Below are 19,551 nucleotides of genomic sequence, written 5' to 3'. Positions count from 1 at the left end.
ATAGCTGAGGGAGCGAAACAGAAAAGCAGTGAAGTAAAGAATTGATAGATAGAAAGTGAAAAAAAACCCGAAAGAAGATGGACGAGAGAGAGAGAGAGAGGTGGATAGATGCAATAGAAGGCCGGTCACCCTGACTTGGGGAGCGATGTGGCGTGAAAATGGCAGAAATAGAAGTGGGAGATGATTAGATGAGGTGAAGATGAGCAGATAGAATGATAATAAAACAGCATGACAGGAGAACTGCAGCGGTGCTAAAAGCTATACGCTGTATTGACGTTTGTATCACAGCTGCTGAAGCATATTTTGCTCCTGATCTCTTCAAAGTTTCTCCAGAAAAATGAATTTAACTCTTTATAGCCACGAGCCATTGTTTCACTTTTATACATTATTATTATTATTTGGTTCAATAATAATGATTTATTTGTTACAATGCACTTTTAGCTAACAGGTCATGCTACATACTCTCTCACAGTGAAGACACTCATTGCCTGAAGGTGGTAAAACTGCAGTAGTCATTACTTTCTTTGCCTGTGGGTTGTAACATCGACAAGTCTGGAGACTGTCAGTGGCAAAAATGAGCACTTTAAGTGGACGTACATTGATGAGTGCCATTGCCCCCGAGGATTAAACTGCAGCCTGTTTCACGGCTGCTGGCTGAAGTGCTCTCGCTCAATACTCGACCAATTTCAAGAATTTTTGTCCCCATTAGTCACTTAGACACTAAATGATGGGAAAATAGCGTCCAGGTTGAGAAAATACCTCTTGTTCCCTTTAAAATGGACACTAGATGGTCCAACTGACTCAAAAAGCATCAACTTCTCTCTAGAAATACTAAGTTAATCATTTTCTTCAGTTATTATGGTCTCAATCACTAAATTCAGACCATTGAATAAGTATGCTGGTGGTCATTATGGAAATTATTGCTCTGTTAATAAGATTTGAAGACTGTCTGCTGTGTGGGCGTTGGATGATTGACAGCTGTGATTGACAGTTGGCTCCAAGTCTCACACTGACTTGGACTCTCTGAGCTTCTATTTAAAGAATAAAGTGATTTTTCTCCAGATGTGCAGTTCCATTGTGTTTGTAGTTGAGGAGTTACACTAATATGACCCTCACAGGATGCAGTCATGCAATATTTTTATTACGTTTATTACTAAAGTAGCTAACGTTAGTCCAATGCTGTGTCTCAAATTGCATACTTCTTTCTGTACTTACACTTAACATTTTGAGTGCATAAGTGCGTTCACACTGAGAAGTATGGGGAAATGCAGTGCACTGTGAGTACCCGGATTGTTCACTCAAGCTGGAACTATGGACACTTCTCGCCCTCAATGGTCGCCATCTTGGCTACGTAGAGGAAGGGGAACTGGAAATGGCGGCCGGGTACGTTGTAACTACGGTGAACATCGCCACATTATACAAATGTAAGTTATACATGTGTTTTTTTTTAGCACTAAGCAGCACTTTTGGGTTAATTTAGCAGTCTGTAATGATTTGGTAGCACGAACGATAACGCGAATGCTAACGCTAGCTAATGCTAATTTGCGGTCGTCATTTCCGGTAAGTGCACAACGGCTGTGTTTGAGTTGAGACAACACTATCCTGTCAAAATTCACGCACTATGCCAGTAATATATAGTATACACAGTGTACTACATGAAAGTGTACGAACAGAAGTATGTGATTTGAGACACAGCTCAAGTGTGCAGCGCTCGCAGTAAGCTAGCACAGTGTTCAAACGTTTAGATATCTGTGACCAAATGTAAATGACATTTTCTTTTAAGGATAGTAGGTGTTTGTTTGCAGTATTTTCTGCTTACATGGAAAGTGGTTTGAACAGATTGTGTTGCATCCTTAATCCTGTTTTTGTTTTGACGTCTTCTACACAATTAAATGTGCTAACAGAGAAACTTAATCTCATATTGTGTCACTGCACAGTTATGTCACAACCAGACATGACTGTAAGTGGTTACAAATGAGAGCTGTAATTGGGAGGAACTGCAGTCACAGCTTTTTTTTTTTTCCTTAGTTGGATTCAGAGGTCTTGTCAGCGCATCATCAGTAATCAATGAATTGAGCGTAGTCAAATAAAAGCTGAGAAAGGCCACAAGGGTCGGAGAAGACAGAAATAGGAAGCTTGTGGAAAAGAAGACAACTTCGTCAATTCAGCAGCAAAAATGTTCCGAGGTAGAGTATCTGGTTTGGGGCTTTGGGCGACATTCAGACACTCTGACTGGGTCATCGTTAACCACTGGGAGAACATACTGGAATAAATTCCCCCCCTTAAGAACAGTGTTACGGTGGCGCTGACACTGTGAAAAAAAGTCCATTCACTCACCCATCATCAGCCCTGTCTCAACTCATTCAGGTGTCTGTCAGTCAATGAACCTGTCAGTTTGTATCAGCTTAGAGCTGCTGGAAATCAATATCACACAAGAAACTGTCCGTTCTGGTTTGTCACATGTGCTGCTTAAACATACAGCAAAGCTTCTGAGATGGAGAAACACATCGAAAGATGTCCGCACCAAGTTATTGACAGCTTATTATCTGGTGTTGTGTGTTCTAGAGACTTTTATATTGCACAATGAAAGAAAATTATCTTAATGTAGGACTCATAACTGAATACTTGATTAAAAAAATACATGTTTTGTCGGGATTTATAACAGATTATAAAATAAAATTACATCTTAGTGAGATTTTACCTCATGCATGAGCAGGAAACTCTGAGTTGAAGAATAAAAAGTTTGTTTGTTTATTAAATTATCAGAGATGGATTTCAGTATTTAAACAACATATGCAACTATTATACGTGTTAGCCCTTTAAAGCTTGAATGTATTATAAAAGCTTACGTGCCAAGTATTATAAATGTAGTAAAATGAGTCCAGATTTGAGGGAGCTCCATTTTTCACACTGCAAATGTATTTTCATGACAGACTCCAGAAGAAATACATCACAACAGGAGGTCTGGTGTCATTTGCAGCTAAATAAGCAAATTACTTTCACACTATAATAAACTAGCAATTAGTTCAGAACACACTATCATTTAAACACTTAAACACATAACGAGATAGAAACTCTCGCTCTTCAAACACACTTGGAGAGGATTCAGCATGAGTGTGCTGAGCCTTCCTCGAGGCCGGCCTCGATGAATAATAGATGGTATTGTCATCTGGTAAAGCACAGGGGTGAAGACGGAGAGCGTGAGATGGAGGAGAGAGCTGGAACAGGTGGAGAGGAGGAAAAAAAAAAAGTTGAGAATAAATAAGAATAAAGGTGAGGATGGGAGAGAGGAGTAAGGGGTGACGAGACAAAAACAAGATAATGAGGAAGAGGGCAAAGACAGGAACATAAACTTCTCTCCATCATTCTCTCTCAGTACACTAACTGTTTACTGTTCAGACCTTCCTTAAAACGTAAGCATTGTAGGGTTAAAGAGGTCGATGCTTGTTTTGCTAATTAATATTAATGTAGTTTTGAAATCCTACAATTACCCTTTCAAGCATCTCACCCAAAAGGGAAAAGGGAAGCTAAAGAGCTGAAAAATATTCATAATTTTCAGGGAAAGAGACAAGAATCATCTGAGTGAACTTGATCTATTTCAGAATATACAGTAATATTTACACTGTGACGCCAAGGGGACGCCGAGAATCACTGACAGAAACAATGAGGTTTATGTCCGACAACAACAACAGCACCGCTCACAGGTCAGATGTGGCTGGAAAGTTCGACTTTCCAGACTGACTGAGATGCTTTAGGTTGAGGAACTGAATGATTAAAGCTGCATTATAGAGTTTTCAGTCCATCAGGGGACAAGAGAACTCCACAACATCCTGCAAAACCCAAACTCTAAGATATCATCACGTTGACATGTCAGCAAACAGTTGCACATTCACACATTCAGGAGACATAGAGCGTTATTATCATCCAACTGGAGTCGTGTTTGTGTCCAGAACTCACTCTCCTTTCAGCTTTTGGACTCTAAATATATAAAAGAGGCTAAAAAGGAGACCTGAGGGAAAAGATCAAACCTGAATTTAATGCAGTTACTACAATGATAATTCTGTGAGGCTGTATCACTACAGGCAAGACCTTTTACCTTCCACAAAGTGATTTTTATCCATTACTAGAATATAAAAAATGATTAGTGGAGCTTTAATGCTTTCTAATGCGAGACCTTGAGCCACCAACAGCTGCAGAAGATGAAGGTTGCACACATTCTGGACATGTAGGAGAATGTAGGAAAGTGTACTTGACTCACGTGGTCTGGTCGTTGGTGAACTCCAGCTCTCCTTGGGCGTCCTCGTAGTCTTCTCCGGCCTTGGCGGTGCCTGACTCGGTGTGGTACGGCAAGATGACGGTGCCGCGGGCGCCTGAGTTGCGCACCACCGTCACCTCCATGGTGCCGACGCTCTCGCTCACCCGCACCATGCGCTCGCTGAAAGTGAAGATGCCGGCGTGGTCGTCATCCAAGATGGTCACCGTGGCGACCAGGGGCTCGACCAGGCGAGCTTTGGGGGTGGCGCCAACTTCGTCGCTCTCAAACATGCCGTCTGCGTCGCCGACACGCAGATTCAACAAACGCACAAAGAAGTGCTCGTCCTCTTCGAATATGTCATCATCGATTATACCGACCTGGAGATGAATGGAAAGAGAGATGAGGTCATCATCTTTAGATGTGAATGATCAGAAGTTGAGAGCTGTACCTTATGACACTTGATCAATCACAGATTGATAAGACACCAGCTGTTTACTGTTCAGCAAAAAGCACAGATGCAGAGATTATTTTGCTTTTTCAGGTAAAAAGACAAGCTGTGTTTGAATTGTCATCCTGTTACATCCTGCAAAGACTTTCTGTTGTGTTTGGACTCTTTGAGTTTTTGTTCTTTTGGGTTTTCTGTGTTACACTTACATTGCCTAAGATTGTTTATGTTGTTTGACTTATCTTTGAAAGACTTTCTGGCAGTCTCAGTTAACTTGTAGTGTTGTATACTTGAGTTTTGTATTCTGGGACTTTCTGCCTTGGTGTTACTTTGGTTGCCTTTTATTGGTTGGTCTGTTCTCTATCTTCCTAGTGTTTCGTCTGCCTCCTGTTCTGTGTGTGTGGTGCGGATGTGCCTTTCCTTCCACACTTTCCCTTCTCACCCGCCCTGCTCCCAGTGTCTTCCCCAGTCTATCGGCTCCCAGTCTGCCCTTGTGTTGTGTCACCTGTTCCTTGTCGTCTGATTACTTTAGTTCCTGTTTTATTTATTTTGCTTTGTTACCTTTACTTCCTGTGTTTTCCCGCCTTTGTTGATTGCTTCATGTGTTTCACTTGTGTCTTGTCTCACTCACCTGTGTTCAGTTTACAATCAGACCCCCCAGTGTATTTATAGTTGAGTAGTCTTTGTTGAGTTGTCTGCATAACTGGTCAGTGTCCCTTGTTCCTGTGTCTTAGTGTCTCCTGTGTCTTCTGAGTAATTCAATAAATGAGTTCTGCATCTGATCCTTCCTGCCTGCCGTCTACTGTGTTTGTGTCCACCTGCTCCTCTCACTCTGTGACACATCCATTCTTTAAAAGTTTGTAGTTTACTTATGGTTAGATGTGTTTCATCTGTGAGAGTTAGACTGTTAACTATTACATCAAGTAGCAACTCCAGCAAGTTCAACTGAATACCTGCTGTTTAAACACTTTTTGAGACACTTGCTAGCCAATCAGAAACGAGTATTTTCCATGGCTAGGGCATGTTTTCGATTGTTTTGTATTGTTTATGTGTTCCAGGTGTTTTACTCTGGATTTCTTGCATCGGCATCAGATGCATCCTTGTTACTTTAGTGAGTAAACGCCACAGATCTTCCTATTTTGTACATCTTTGTAAAATATGAGAGTGGATTTGAAGACAGATCTTCAGAGAGAGAGAGGATGAAGATATGACTGGATCAGAGCTGAACTCAGTGTCAGTCGTTTGTGATTATTAATTATCTATATATGATTTATTATGCAGAATACATTTAGACAAGATGAGAGTTTTATTTTACTGGAATTGAAAAATTAATGTTTTCTTTGCTACAAGAAGCTACCAGACTTGTGTCATTATTATGCAAACTGCAGCTTTAATGTTCTGAATTTAGATCGAGTGAAGTGTCAGAGTGTCTGCACGACTTAACTGAATATTGAGAGAGAGCCTTGCAATCACATTAACAGAAGCTCCAGTTACACTGTCATCGCTATGAGATTGTTATCATCTGATCTTGCCACCGTGCATTAACTGACAGGTGGGGGCTCCCAGATCAGATTAGGCTGGCACTATAATCCAATGAGCCAGACCACGTCCTGCCATGTGATCAGACTACAGCATATTTTGGATGAAGTCCAGCTATGACGCAACATGAAGAGATGAAGGAGATGCAAAAAATGTGATTCCTTTTCGCAAGATGATATAAATTCCTGATGAGTGTTTGAACAGTTGAATAGCAACAGAGTAACTTAATGTCGCCTGAAAATCTAGTTTTACTTCTCACACTGCTGCAGTGATGTCACAGTGTACTCCAGTACCACACAGCCACTCTAAGTTTCAAGCCTCTGGCTTGAAACTTAGAGTGGCAGTGAAACACATGTGGTTGGCAATTTTCTATATTTTCCTTATTGTCAACAAATCTCATGTGCAGAGCCAAACCCACAATCAACTGATGTACTTACAAGTATTGTTTGTTAGGCCACTTAAGCATGTGTGGGAATGCGATTCTGCTAGCTTATTGTTCTACATATCACAACCTCTTGACTTTGTACAACATTATAAATTTCTCAGAGAACTTCAGTGCAAAGTCGAGAGGTAGCGCAACAAGCTAGCAGAGATGTAAACAGAACACATTAGTTCACGATACATTTGCAAACAAAAGATTTAAAAAAAGCATTCAGCAAGCATAATACTTTGTTTGAACAGTAACTCTATAGCGTCGCTCTCTATTAGACAGTGGAGAGGTTTTATAGTCGACTGCTACATCTCTGTTTTCATGCCGTCGATATGCCTACTTAGACAAGCTTTGACCTTCACTCAACCAGCAGACATGTAGCGACAGTTATTATAATTTTCGTTTCATGCACAGCCTTCCACACTTTGCAACCTTGGAGAAGGAAAGTTTACATTACGTGCATTCAGGGATTCAGTTAGCCTTGTTGGTCAAGCCTGAGTTGTTTATTTGTAATGTACAGCTGAACTATTAATGTAGAAAAAAAAAATGCTATTTGAAAATAATTCTACTGTTTTTTCTCACTGAGATCTGAAAAACTAACAATATTATAATATAATGATGAACGTAATCAGTCAAACTGACATCATGGCTATTCAGACACTGAAATTTTGGGGAGAACAAGGAGCTACGAAATGATAAATACAGTGTCTTATACCTGTAATCTGTCACCTGTCAAATGAAATCACCAGTTTAAAACTCAAACATAGAAACAGTGATTACACGGGAGGCGCTCACTGAAGCTACAGTAGCAGCAGTTGTGATGTAATAGTAGTAGTCGTCCTAGTAGCTACAGCAAAAGTAGATATAGTGGAGGAATGACAGATATAGTAGTAGCAGCAGTAGTAGTTGTACCACTGGGAGTATTTTACTGGTAGAAGACATAGAGCTAATACTGTTAGCTGCAGTCGTATCAGTTAATCAATCAGTTAAACACTTTTCATACAGGTAATAGTGATTTAAAGGTGATAAAGCTTAATAAGGTTGTAGAAATATAAACAGCAAAACAGTAAAAAAGCATAAATAATGGATAAAATGAAATAAGTACAAGATGAAGATCAAATGATGTTGATGACTGAACATCATAAAACACACTAAGTGCGAGCCAGGCTGAATATTTAATTTGTATTAATTGAAAACATCTAATAAGATTAAAGTTTAGAATTAAAGATCTCCCTGTCAGATCTATCTTCAGGAACAGATTGAAGCACAAGAGCGAAACGCTAAAATTTCTTCAGAACACTTGAAAGAGTTGCATCTTTCATCCCGAGGGGCCTTTCTGGTTCATACAGTGAAGTAGTAGCTAACGTAGTAGCAGCAGAATCAGTAGTAGTTTGACTAGAAGCAGCATTATTTTTCTGTCCTCCCCTTGAATCTCAGCATCTGTCTCTTCTCAGCCTTTCTCTGTCTCTCCTGCTGGGACTCTCATTATTTATATCATCATCCCTCTCTCCCCCTCTCTCTTCCCCCCCCCCTTTTGATCTTCTCGGATATCTTTCCAGACTTTACAGGCACACTGCAGGTTATTCAGAAGCCTGCAGCATGTTTATGCGGCTCCATAAAAACTCATCTCAGGCACGAATTGCTCTTGCAACCAGATTTGGTAACTTTTGTGTGTAAATCTGGCTAAAACAAGTTTCTGTGTTTGAATTCAGTGTCATCAGCTGGTACATTTTTATTCAGTGATAAAAATGTACTGGCTTCTATTCCCAATCTTTCAATAAAGACAACTTTGAGCTCAGAGCTTTTGGGATGAGCTGACAGATCTCTTGTTTCATAATATATATGATAGGCTTCTTCTACAATTTCCCCACAGGGATCATTAAAATTTCATATCATCTCAAAAAAAACCCTGAATGAATCTTTTAATGGTGCAGCCTTACTGTCAAACTCACTGACAAACCTGACATTATCAGGGAAAGCAGAGAGTCCCAAAGTGCTTTTGAGGTAACACGTCCCGTTTGTGCTTATCTACACACTGAATAGATTTTACAAAGAGAGATGGAACAAAATATGGAGGCATTATACAATTGATCTTTTAAATTAAGGAAAGTATGTAAGTAATCTGATTAATTATTCTGTGTGATACATTTCATTATTATATTGGTCTAAATCATTGACTGTGGAAAAATAATGGATGTAGCCACCGTGACGTCACTCATTGGTTTGTGGACTCCTGTTTTGAAGCCTCGAGTTTGCATTTTAACTAACGCCATCTTGGATTTTTGGAGCCAGAAGTGACCTGCTGCTAGCTGGCCGCTAGCTGCTGGCTGCTGGCCGCTAGCTGCTAGTTGCTGGCCGCTAGCTGCTGGCTGCTGGCCGCTAGCTGCTGTGCTCCCACAGTGGGTGTTGCCACCATGTTTTTAAAAGTTCACTTCAGAACGAATGGCATCCTGTCAAGTCTCTGGCGTTTGACTGTATTAGTGTGAATGGGACATAAGAAACAATAATCATTATTTGCACAACCACAAGAGGTTGCTTGTCAGGAAAACATAAATATTCTGTTGGCAATCCTGTCTCCTAGAAATCAAGTTATATACTTCTAATCTGCAACAGCAACTACATTTAGAGACAAATGTAATGCTGGCTGAGTGACAATAGTTGTTAGCATAATTGACTGTTTTTGACGAATGTATCTGCCAAGTCCAAAGCACTTCTTTAGTGTGCAGCCAAAACGTCTGTGCATTTTCTCACTTTTGCTCCAGTTTGGCAAAGAAAACTAAATAAAAGAAACAATCTAAATGATTTCGGTTTGCAAATCCCCTTTTTTGTGCTTTGAAAATTGACTTTGGTTGTACAGCACAGTTTTACTTCTACTCGGTATCTGCCGAGTCGCAGGATGTTGATACTTAATGTACAGAATCTGCAGAGCATTCACTGACAACATGTTTCATTTATTTCCCTTCGTCTGCTCTTGCAGTACAATATTCACTCGTAGCAACTACAGCATGATACATTTTTTAAACAAAGTGCTTTTGTCGCCTGAACCACCCTTTAGGACGTGAACTCTGGTCTCTACTGTCTATATACTGCACTTCATTCACCTCCATTCACCCTGACTACTTACAACCTCTCTGCGACACATAAATGAAACACTTCCTGCGTTGTTGCCGCTGAGCACAATCCAGGCAGCAATTATTCCTTATTTGGGAAAATAAATAAGGTTCCTGAGGGTTCTTTTAAGTTTCGAAACAAACGACCAATGTCGGTGTTCTGCTGATAAAGAGAGTCTCAGTTCTTTAAGGCTTTCAAGTTTGATTCCAGCGCTACTTTTATTATGACAGAGGCATTGTATTTGAATGGAGTTTAGACAGACAATATAAAAAATATAAATCTATTATCTGAAGATCAGAGCACCTTCATGTCTGAAAGTTGTCTAATATTAATCTATAACCCAGTTGTCTGTTTACTTGCGATCTGTCTACAACTCTCTTCTCGCTCTTCTTTACTCACCTTAATCTCTTTACGAGTCTCTCCGGGTTTGAAAACCACCGTTCCTTCGCTGTATTCGTAATCGGACCCGGCGTTGGCTGAACCGTCCTCTGTCCTGTAGTCCACGTAGAAGGTGTTCTCTCCCAGACCCCCTTAACAGTGAAATAAAACAGAATAAAATTACCACACTTGATCATTTTTCATCTAAATCTGTCAGACAGATAGCAAAAAAGTCATTAAAGTTTTACTTGTAATGCCCACTAACAAATATAATAGTAAACTGATGCTCAACTGTTAGATATTGTGTATTTCTGCTGTATGACAGTCTTTAATCCAGTGATTAAAGTTTACAAAATTACCATATTGCAGTTACGGCTTGTTGCTTCAAGTTCAGACTGCAGGAAAATGATGATGGAACTCAAGAGAATAAAACTTAAACAGATCATAGATTGATAAAAAATTAAATTCAAATTTAAGCATTCATTTGAAGAAAAGAAATACTTTATTACCACATCAGCCTCTTTTGAATAATTTACGTGGACTCGGTATTATCTTATGATTTATTTATTTCACTACCTTTGCAGATTACAGCCAGGGTCAGAACGCCGCAGTTCTCCATGCACTGACTGTGAGCGCTTTCAAACGAGATGCGGCTGCATATGCCCAGGTCGTCTTCCTCCGGCGCTTCCTCATCGGTTACGACTGCGCGGCGAGCGTGGTCGGCTGCGTGCTTCTTCAGGACGTTACCGGCTCCGATCATCATACGAGTTGCCTTGATGGAGAGAGAGAGAGAGGAGGAGGAGATGGTGTTAAAAAAAAAAGTGTACAGACATTTATCATTTTTTAAAGGGGATATATCACACCTATTTCCAGGTCTATGTTCAAAAAACTTCTTATTTATCTTCTACCGGCCCTTTATGCAGCCCCTCAGTTCAGCCTCTGTCTAAAACAGGCTGTTTTAGCTCCTGTCTCTTTAAGGCCCGCCTCCCGATGAGCCCACTCTGTTCTGATTGGTCAGCTTCAGGAAGCTTCCCCTAGCTTCGGAGGCTACGTAAACAAACAGCGGTTGTAGGATTTCACTTCTTTTTCTTGTTCTTTACTCAGAATGTAAACTTCTCAGCTACATTTGTACATGTTCAAGCACGGATCCGATCCGAAATATAAGAGTGGACAACGTGAACAACCTTAGCAACAACCTTAGCAACAAACACTATGTAATGGACATGTGTGAACAATCTCATGTCATCACAAGGAGGAAGTAGAGGTAACTTTGCATACGAAGCGTTCAGAGCAGGTTGAAGCCCTGGCTTTTGACTTGCAGGGAACATTTTTACATATGTTCACTTTGACCATGTTTAACATCCAATATTGTAACAGTAAAAATATAACAGAAAATCACAAAAAGCACGATATGTCCCCTTTAAACTTTCACATCAAGAAATATACAAGAATCCCTTAAATGTAATATCTCATATTTGTACTTTTGTTTGTATATGAACATTTTTTTCCCGCCAAAAGAATCTAAAAAAAAAAGAAGAACTAATCAGCATATTTAAATAAAGCTAGTAGTGTTTCGTGATGCCCTTCATTGTGTCCTGCTTGTGGCTGCAGAAATAGAAAAGCAGAGAAAACCATTATGTGAAGTCTCTGAACTACTTTACGTCCTTTTGTAGGTCTGGCACTTTTGTTTGTTCACCTCAGTGACTATTTATGAAATATGCATGTGTGTGTATGTGTGTGTGTGTGTGTGTGTGTTACCTGTATACGGTAGAAAGCTCTGCTCTTCTGTTGGTGCAGCAGTGCGTAGTAGTTGGCCAACTCCACCAGCTGATCCAGCTCTTTGTCAGGATATTTCTGCTTCAGCTCCTTGAGAATACGAATCACCTGGAGGAAAGACGAGAATACACACTCATGACTGAAATATCTACACAACACACACTGACAGCATGCATCATGCATGCATAATCACACTAACACTGATTGTATAAGTGTTCAGATTCTTGTCACGTTTTGAGGCTCTGAAGCCTGAACAAGACTGGAAGAATTTATAGTTCTGCAACAAAAACACTGTCTTGCTTCTTGATTTCCATACCAACACTTCAAGGACACTGACAATGAACGATTACTTTCATCATCATCATTATCTCTTCAATTATCTGGTTAGTTGTTTGGTCTATAAAATGTCTGAAACTTCTTTTGTCTCAACCAACAGTCCAAAACCCAAACATATATAATAGAAGACTAAATATACCAGAAAATATTCACACTTGATAAGCTGGAATCAGAGAATTTGGACATTTTTTCTTAAAAATGACTCAAAACGATTAATCGATTATCAAAACAGTTGGCAATTAATCGATTAATCGACTAATCGTTGCACATCCAGCAGTTACGGAGCAACATTATCATTCATTTATAGTCGTGTTTCTGTCCTCCTGGTGAATGCAAGTCCAATATTCACTCTCTTTTAGCTCTGTTTTTGCTCTCAACCAACTCCTGAGAGAAACATCTGGCTGTTTAGCTGCTAAATGTTCCACTATGTTCACCAGCTAGTCTACAGCTAACTGTGTCTGTTTGCTGTTTGGTGCTGAGCAGGTTGTGTACAGTGGCTTTTTAGAGCTTTTTCTCTGTAAACAGCTGCCTATTGTGGCTGAAAACAACTCCATGAGAGCTCTGAGAGTGAACCAAAACAGTAAAGTTGCAGCCGTACTACTAAACAATGAGCTGAAACTCACTATAAAGCTCCATAAAGCCGAGTGGAGCTGCAGAGTCTCTGATAATTCTCTGTAGGTTCATCACTATGAGCCACAACCAACACATTACACACTGTCATTTCATATTATTATTAGAAATATTGATTATAGCTGCTTTAAAGAAAATAAAATTGAAACACTTTGGATGAGCCGATGTCTCGCTGTTAAAGAGATCCTTCTCTTGTCGGATCAGATCAACATGACGCCATTTGTTTAAAACAGCCACACGGGACACGAACTGCTAACTAAATGTTGTCTTTCATCTTTCATTCTGTCCCTCTCACTGTTGTAATTTATTATTTCCCCCCCCTCTCTCTCCTCTCCTCTGTTCTCAACCTCTCTGACCCTCATTATCGTATTTTCATCCTTGTCTGTCAAACCTCCTACATGTTCATCTCTCTGCCCTGTTATTACCTCTTAAAACTGTCTCATTTCCCTTCCCTCTCCTGTGCAATAGTTATTTAGCGGGTGTAAATGAAGATAATATAACCTTCAATCTCTTGTATCAAGCTCAGGCTGTTTATTGCTCGTATAGGAACTTTCATATATGTGTCATGTATGAAAATGCTCCTTAGACAAGCCTTCAGTGAGGGACAGACCGCTATCTTCTTCCCGGTCGGGCCGACCTGTTGCCATAGAGACGGTGCTAAAGTAAACAATCTTATAATGATGTTGTGACTGGGGACGAGGTAGTCTGGAACGCCGCCTGAACAACAGAGTGACTCAATTCTTTTCCTTCAGATTTTCTGTCTCCTTTGTCGAGAAAGTTTGTGTTTGTCAATAAATCTTTTCGCCCGAGACGACCATATCTCCTGGAGTTTCTGAAGTGATGAGTTCAAAATTTCTATAACAAGATAAAGTAGCAAAAAACAAAATCGGCATCATGAAAATACACAACAGAGCACAAATCCATCACTTTAGGAAATGGAGCCATTCATCACGGCTGGAAACAATCCCCACCATTTAGTCAGCGACTTTTACTGTCTCCTGCAGGAAAACGATCCGTTCTTTTTGCGCTCCAATCATGTCATAATCACAACAGCAGAAATTGTGTTTTCTATGATAACTGCATTTTTCACCCCAACAAAAAAACCTGGGGAATGAGATTACAGAATTATTACAGAGCAACAGATCTGCAGTGATTACAGTGTCTCTAAATCAGTTCAGGATATACAATTTATGTAGTTTTTCTGGGTCGGCAAACAAGCAGGGAACAAGTATTTACCCTGAAGTAGCACAAGATTTATCGACATCGGTTCTGTTTTTGCAGCAGCTGTTTCCTAGTTGGACATCTTTCCTACATAGTTTATGGGTTTGGTTTTTTATTGGGTTTTTGGTCTTTTATAGTGATGAGTGATCACCTATTCAGACATAGCAGTTGTTGTGGATATTTTGAGTGATGGTCAGCAGTAGAGAAAGGTGCACACGAGACTTTTGATGTCTTAATACTGAAAATATTTATTGATGCAAAAACAGTAAACACCAGAGTGTTTTTCTCCGATGCCGTCTCTTTCTGTTCTGCCCTCTGAACGTCTGAGTCCTAGTCTTTATCAGCTTACAATATGAAAAATTAGTCTGATTGGTTCACTAGTTTCTAAACAAGGGACTGCACTTTAAGTCACGTTGTGTGTAATTTCAGCAGTTTTGGTTTGAGCGTCTGACTGAGCCATCTGTGTTGTTTAGGGAAGCCTCCTCTGACCTTGGTAACCATGGAAATGCTGATATACTCTTTATCAGAGAGGTTTCTGCTTTCACCAAAACATCACAGACAACTGACGTCTCGAGGAGAGATTAAGAATTACAGCGTGACCTCAAGGCTTCGTCTTGACCAGATGTCACTCCGACCTGTAAGCCCTAAAGATGGAAAATTCCATATCAGCAGTTTTTTGCCCTTGTGCAAACTGGGATGCCTGATAAATACACGCCATGGTTTGGTCTTCTTTGAGCCCAGAGAAAACAGTTTTTAGACAATATGGGTTGGTTGATTCAAGATTCAAGATTAATTTATTATCATTTGACAACACAAGATATATAACGAAATGAAGTTTGTAGCCTGTGAATGCTACTCACAAAAACAGAAAGGGTATAAATGGATTAATAAATAATAAGTCATAAAAATAAAACTATTTATATTGGAGTGCAGAGGATGAACAGCCTGAGGAAAGAAGCTACTCTGTAGTCTGGTGATACAACAGCAGATACTTCTGTATCTCTAGCCAGACGGCAGCAGGATGAACAGACTGTGGTTTGGGTGGGTTCTGTCTTTTAGTATCCTTTGTCCTTTGGGCTCTGTGCAGGCTCCTCACCTCACCGATATCACTGATGCTCAGTAGATGGATACTGATGATGTTCTGGGTGGTTTTAATCACCCGCTGCAGAGCCTTCCTGTACATCCCATGCCAATTTGTGATGTTTTCAAACAGGGCCACTCATGACACAGGGCCATATCTATATATATATTTCAATCTACATAAACCGATTGCTAAAGTAGCCCTTATTTGATATCAAATATTTCCTCCCAAAAAAGTTCCCACTACTCATTTTTAATCTTGCAGGAACTTTTGAGGAGCTCAAGCACTAAACCTGCGTTTTGACTGGAGGAACCAGAACCTAAATTTAGTTCCTGTAGGTTAATTCCAGGTGTAAAAAAAGTTCCTGCTCTGCTTTCCAAATGTTCAGGAACTTTAGGGATGGAGTTGGTCTGCAGTGCTGACTGCTGCTGACTAGTCAAACACAAAGACTGTGGCTGCTTCTACTGAGGTACCACTTCAGTCATAAAATGAGGAAGTACTGGCTGCAACTAGTATCAATATTAAGATGAGGGGGTGACATTTTCTTGGTGTATAGAAAGAGATAAAGAGAAGCTGAGCTGTGAACGAGAGAAATAAAACTCAAAGTTCCTGGAACTTTTTGGTCTAATGATACTTTCCGCCTCTCACCTCCTTGCGGCTCTCGTCCAACTCCTTGCTGCTCTCCACATTGACCATCGCGCTGTTGGAGTTGGGCAGGTTGCCGCCGGCCATGGCCCCCGCCGCACCGATGTTATTTGCCGCACCTGCTGTGCCGTCCAGAGTTCCACCCCCGCAGTTCTCCGCAGGGACCACGGCGCCCCCTCGAGGCGGGAACTTGCCGTCTATGATCATCTCCATGCCGCCCTTGTTGGGTGTCAAGTCTCCCTCGGTCTCCACGACGATGCCGTGGCGTTTGTCGGCACGGTAACGCTTGCCCATGTACTTGTAGAAGAGCAGGCGGCGGTCGGCGATCCAAGCAAGGATGACACACACCGGGAAGTACAGCAGGGTCACCAAGGCCTCCCACACCTGAGACACACACACATATTCTCTGTTAACATGTTACCAAGTGTTTGATTAAAGATCATGATTAAAAACATCACTTCCTCCCTTTAGGCACACATTTCCTGTAACTGGGCGCAGGTGTAATCATAAGTGCAAACACAATGTGACACAAAGTGGAACAGAGGATAGAGCGTCATGAATACATTATTAGTACTATCAGCTCAAACAGCAGCTCATTTCATCTCCTTTAAACACAACAGGCAGTTTAATATGAAGGAGAATCCAGGAGGGAGAATCTTATTAAATACACAGATCCCCAGATATTAATATACGGCTCCCTAGATAAGCTGTCAAGTGTTCCTTTTTCAGCTCAACTTACATCTCAGGAGAGATTGAAATTCGAGTCGTTATTTTAGAAACGATCTCACCTCCACGACACCCGGCGACATGACAGACAGGATGAGGTAGAGCCAGATGTAAGCGAAGATGCTCCAGAAGGCGGTGATGAAGAACACCCGGAGGTGTTTGATCTTGCGCGTCTCACCGTTGGGGATCGTCCACACGCAGATCCCGATAATCACAAACATGTTGAAGGCAGCGCTGCCGACGATGGTTCCCGGTCCCAACTCGCCGGCCTTGAAGTCGTGACCACACACCTGGAGAGATATAGCGTGTGTGTGTGTGTGTGTGTGTGAGGTTTGTGATTGGAGGAGGAAAGAGACAGATATTGATGACGTGCATCTGATCAAACAACAGTTTATCAAATTTTAAGGTTAGGTTAAGTCTCCAGGAAATTAATGTATGTCTATGTAAATACCCCAAAAGTGACTTAAATAACCTGTGAGTGTGTGTGTGTGTGTGTGTGTGTGTGTGTGCGTGTGTGTGTGTACCTCTATAACAGACAGCAGTATCTCTGGAGCGCTGGAGCCCAGAGCCATCAGCGTCAGATTGGACACAGTTTCGTTCCAGATTCGAACCGTTGCCACTGATGTTTCCCCGTTAGGCATAGTGATGGTCACCTCCTTCTCCTGTTACCCAAACACACAACACACGCTTTAAAATAAACCCTAAAATAAAAGTTTAAAAGGTTGTGAGGACCATGTAAAGCATTTGTTTTATAAGATTAACAATGTATATTATATAGGTAGCATTATAGTACTGAAATGATGTGTTTATGTAATGATTCCCATCAAGTGTTACCATTCCAGCGGACACTCTTTAGTGTTAGCATAGATAACATACTACACTTTTTATGAAAACCTTTTTATTTACTGTTTCTTTAAGGTAAAAAAATCATCAAATAGCAGAAACAACTTTACAGAACTTAAAAAATACCAAGAATTGTATGAGCTATGAACAGAAAATCTATTTAAACAAATAAGTAAATTCATTCGTTTCATGAGAAGGTTTAAACATCAGTCTGACATCTTTCAAGACTCAGATGATGTTTTCTGGACTACAGTCTTGTTGTAAATATGAGCTTTAGGCTGGTAATAAACGAGGGGAAAACAGTCTTTGAAAAGTGAAAGTAACAGTCTTTAATAGAAATCTCAACGTGTTCACATGCTTTTTTTATTTCGGATAATTGTTTTTACAAGCTTATGACACCAAAGTGTCTTTAGAGAACTTTGATGTTGGCTACAAATATAAAGCAGATTTTTGCTGTTGACAGCGGTGATATCTGCACATAAAACAAAACAGTATCTCGGATTATTTTTTTCTACAGATGTAAAAAAAAAAAAAAAATTCTGTCCTCCTGTTTATTTCTTCTCTTTTTTGCCATCAGATAAGATTTGCCATGTCCGTTTCTTTTGTTTGGAATAGATAAAAGAAGAAGGATAACTGGGTAATTAGCATGAGTACAAATAGTCTCCAGCGGTGAGCAGATAAAATAACAGAGCACCAAAAGGCAGCAGATAAACTCCAACTTCAACAGGAAATCAAAGTCCTGCCTCTACAGTTTGATTGACAAGAGAAAATCACTCGAGAACACATCTGTGAGCACTGAGCCACTTTGAACACTAAATTGCTATTTAATGCTGAAACACAAAACACATCACTTCATTTTATAAGGAATTACTGGATGAAGGATTTATTTCTTTACACAGTAAAAAGAGTGTAAGGATAAAGGGTTCGGTTCCTCCTCAAGGGCACTGTGATGATGAATGAACACATTAGGTCTTGTGGTGGGATCAAACCTGTGACTTTCTCATTACAAACAGTCTCTCTAAGCTGCCTGCAGTACATATTTATCCACACGAACACAGATTTATCCCTCTGTCTCTGTTGTATTCATCATATGAGCGATTCATTCACTGATGTGTTCTCCACTCTATTTACGATATGCCTCCTCTAGACTCATAAATCCTTATAATATGAGAATACACACACACACACACACACACACACACACAGAGAAAGGACATGCCAGTCCTCTTTTAGCTGAGCTGACTTGTTCTTGTGGCTGCCACAGTGATGTATTGTGGGACATACAAGCGGACATTCATTTACACTGACCTTCAAAAAGACGAACCCCTTCTTTCCTCCGTTAACCCTTTCATCCGTCTTTATTCATTCCCCTCCATTACTCTCTGCTATTTCTATTAGCTTCTCCTCACTGTTATCTGACACATCAGCAGCGATTCCTTTAAAAGAAACATCTATGTAGCTATTGAATTACTTTGAGAGTAAATGCAGGAGAAAACTTAAAGGCCTTTGTATTCAAAAGTTCATGGAATGAGTTGAAAAGAGTGAGATAGAGCGACTGTGCCTGATGCAGGGCAAACTGAGATAAAGAGCCTCCCCTAAAATGTTTTCACTTATAGCAAGAAATGGTAAAGCTGATTTAAAGGATAAGGCCGGCTATACTCTATTTATTCTATTCTTAGTGTCAACAAATCTCATGTGCAGAGCCAAACCATCCTACTTAGCTTGTAGTGCTATATATCAAAAACCCCTTGACTTTGTACTAAAGTTCTAACGTTCAATGTAGTGCAAAGTCAAGAGGTTGTGATATGTAGCACAACAAGCTAGCAAAGCTCTGTAAGCAGAACTGCCTTCCTGCACATGCTCAGTAGCATCTGCCTTACACAGAACTACTCTCCAGAGACTGAAAACATGATCACTGTTATTAGTCTTTGGAGCCGTTTCTTAACAAACTAACGTGACCAAACTCTTCATAATGAAGGAACATGTCACCCAGTGCAGCAGTGTGACTCACTTATGGGTTTTTAATAGTTTTCAAATAACAATGGAGCTCTACGGCACAGAGGAATAAGATATATCAGGCTTTGGATACACACACAATACTTATACGTAGATCAGTTTATTGTTAGTTTGGCTCC

General features: G+C 40.3%; 1 protein-coding gene across 10 annotated transcripts in view; it reads right to left on the bottom strand.

Annotated features, from left to right (window-relative positions):
- The window catches only part of slc8a2b (solute carrier family 8 member 2b), a 177,978-nt gene that overhangs the window by 16,006 nt on the left and 142,421 nt on the right, over window positions 1-19,551 (bottom strand). For 9 of the 10 annotated variants that reach the window (XM_042413775.1, XM_042413782.1, XM_042413779.1 and 6 more), the window contains 7 exons: window positions 17,098-17,235; window positions 16,636-16,863; window positions 15,851-16,231; window positions 11,917-12,042; window positions 10,735-10,930; window positions 10,180-10,310; window positions 4,259-4,632 (listed from right to left, as the gene is read on the bottom strand). In XM_042413775.1, the coding sequence (XP_042269709.1) occupies window positions 4,259-4,632; window positions 10,180-10,310; window positions 10,735-10,930; window positions 11,917-12,042; window positions 15,851-16,231; window positions 16,636-16,863; window positions 17,098-17,235 (1,574 nt within the window). Of the gene's footprint in view, window positions 1-4,258; window positions 4,633-4,909; window positions 5,881-10,179; window positions 10,311-10,734; window positions 10,931-11,916; window positions 12,043-15,850; window positions 16,232-16,635; window positions 16,864-17,097; window positions 17,236-19,551 lie in introns of those variants that run through there. The other variant, XM_042413785.1, reaches the window with a different exon arrangement.

Source organism: Thunnus maccoyii, chromosome 6 (genome assembly GCF_910596095.1).
Source record: "Thunnus maccoyii chromosome 6, fThuMac1.1, whole genome shotgun sequence".
In the NCBI taxonomy this organism is placed as follows: Eukaryota; Metazoa; Chordata; class Actinopteri; order Scombriformes; family Scombridae; genus Thunnus; species Thunnus maccoyii.
Note: the sequence above shows the minus strand (reverse complement) of the source record. Positions and strands in the feature narration are given on the sequence as shown.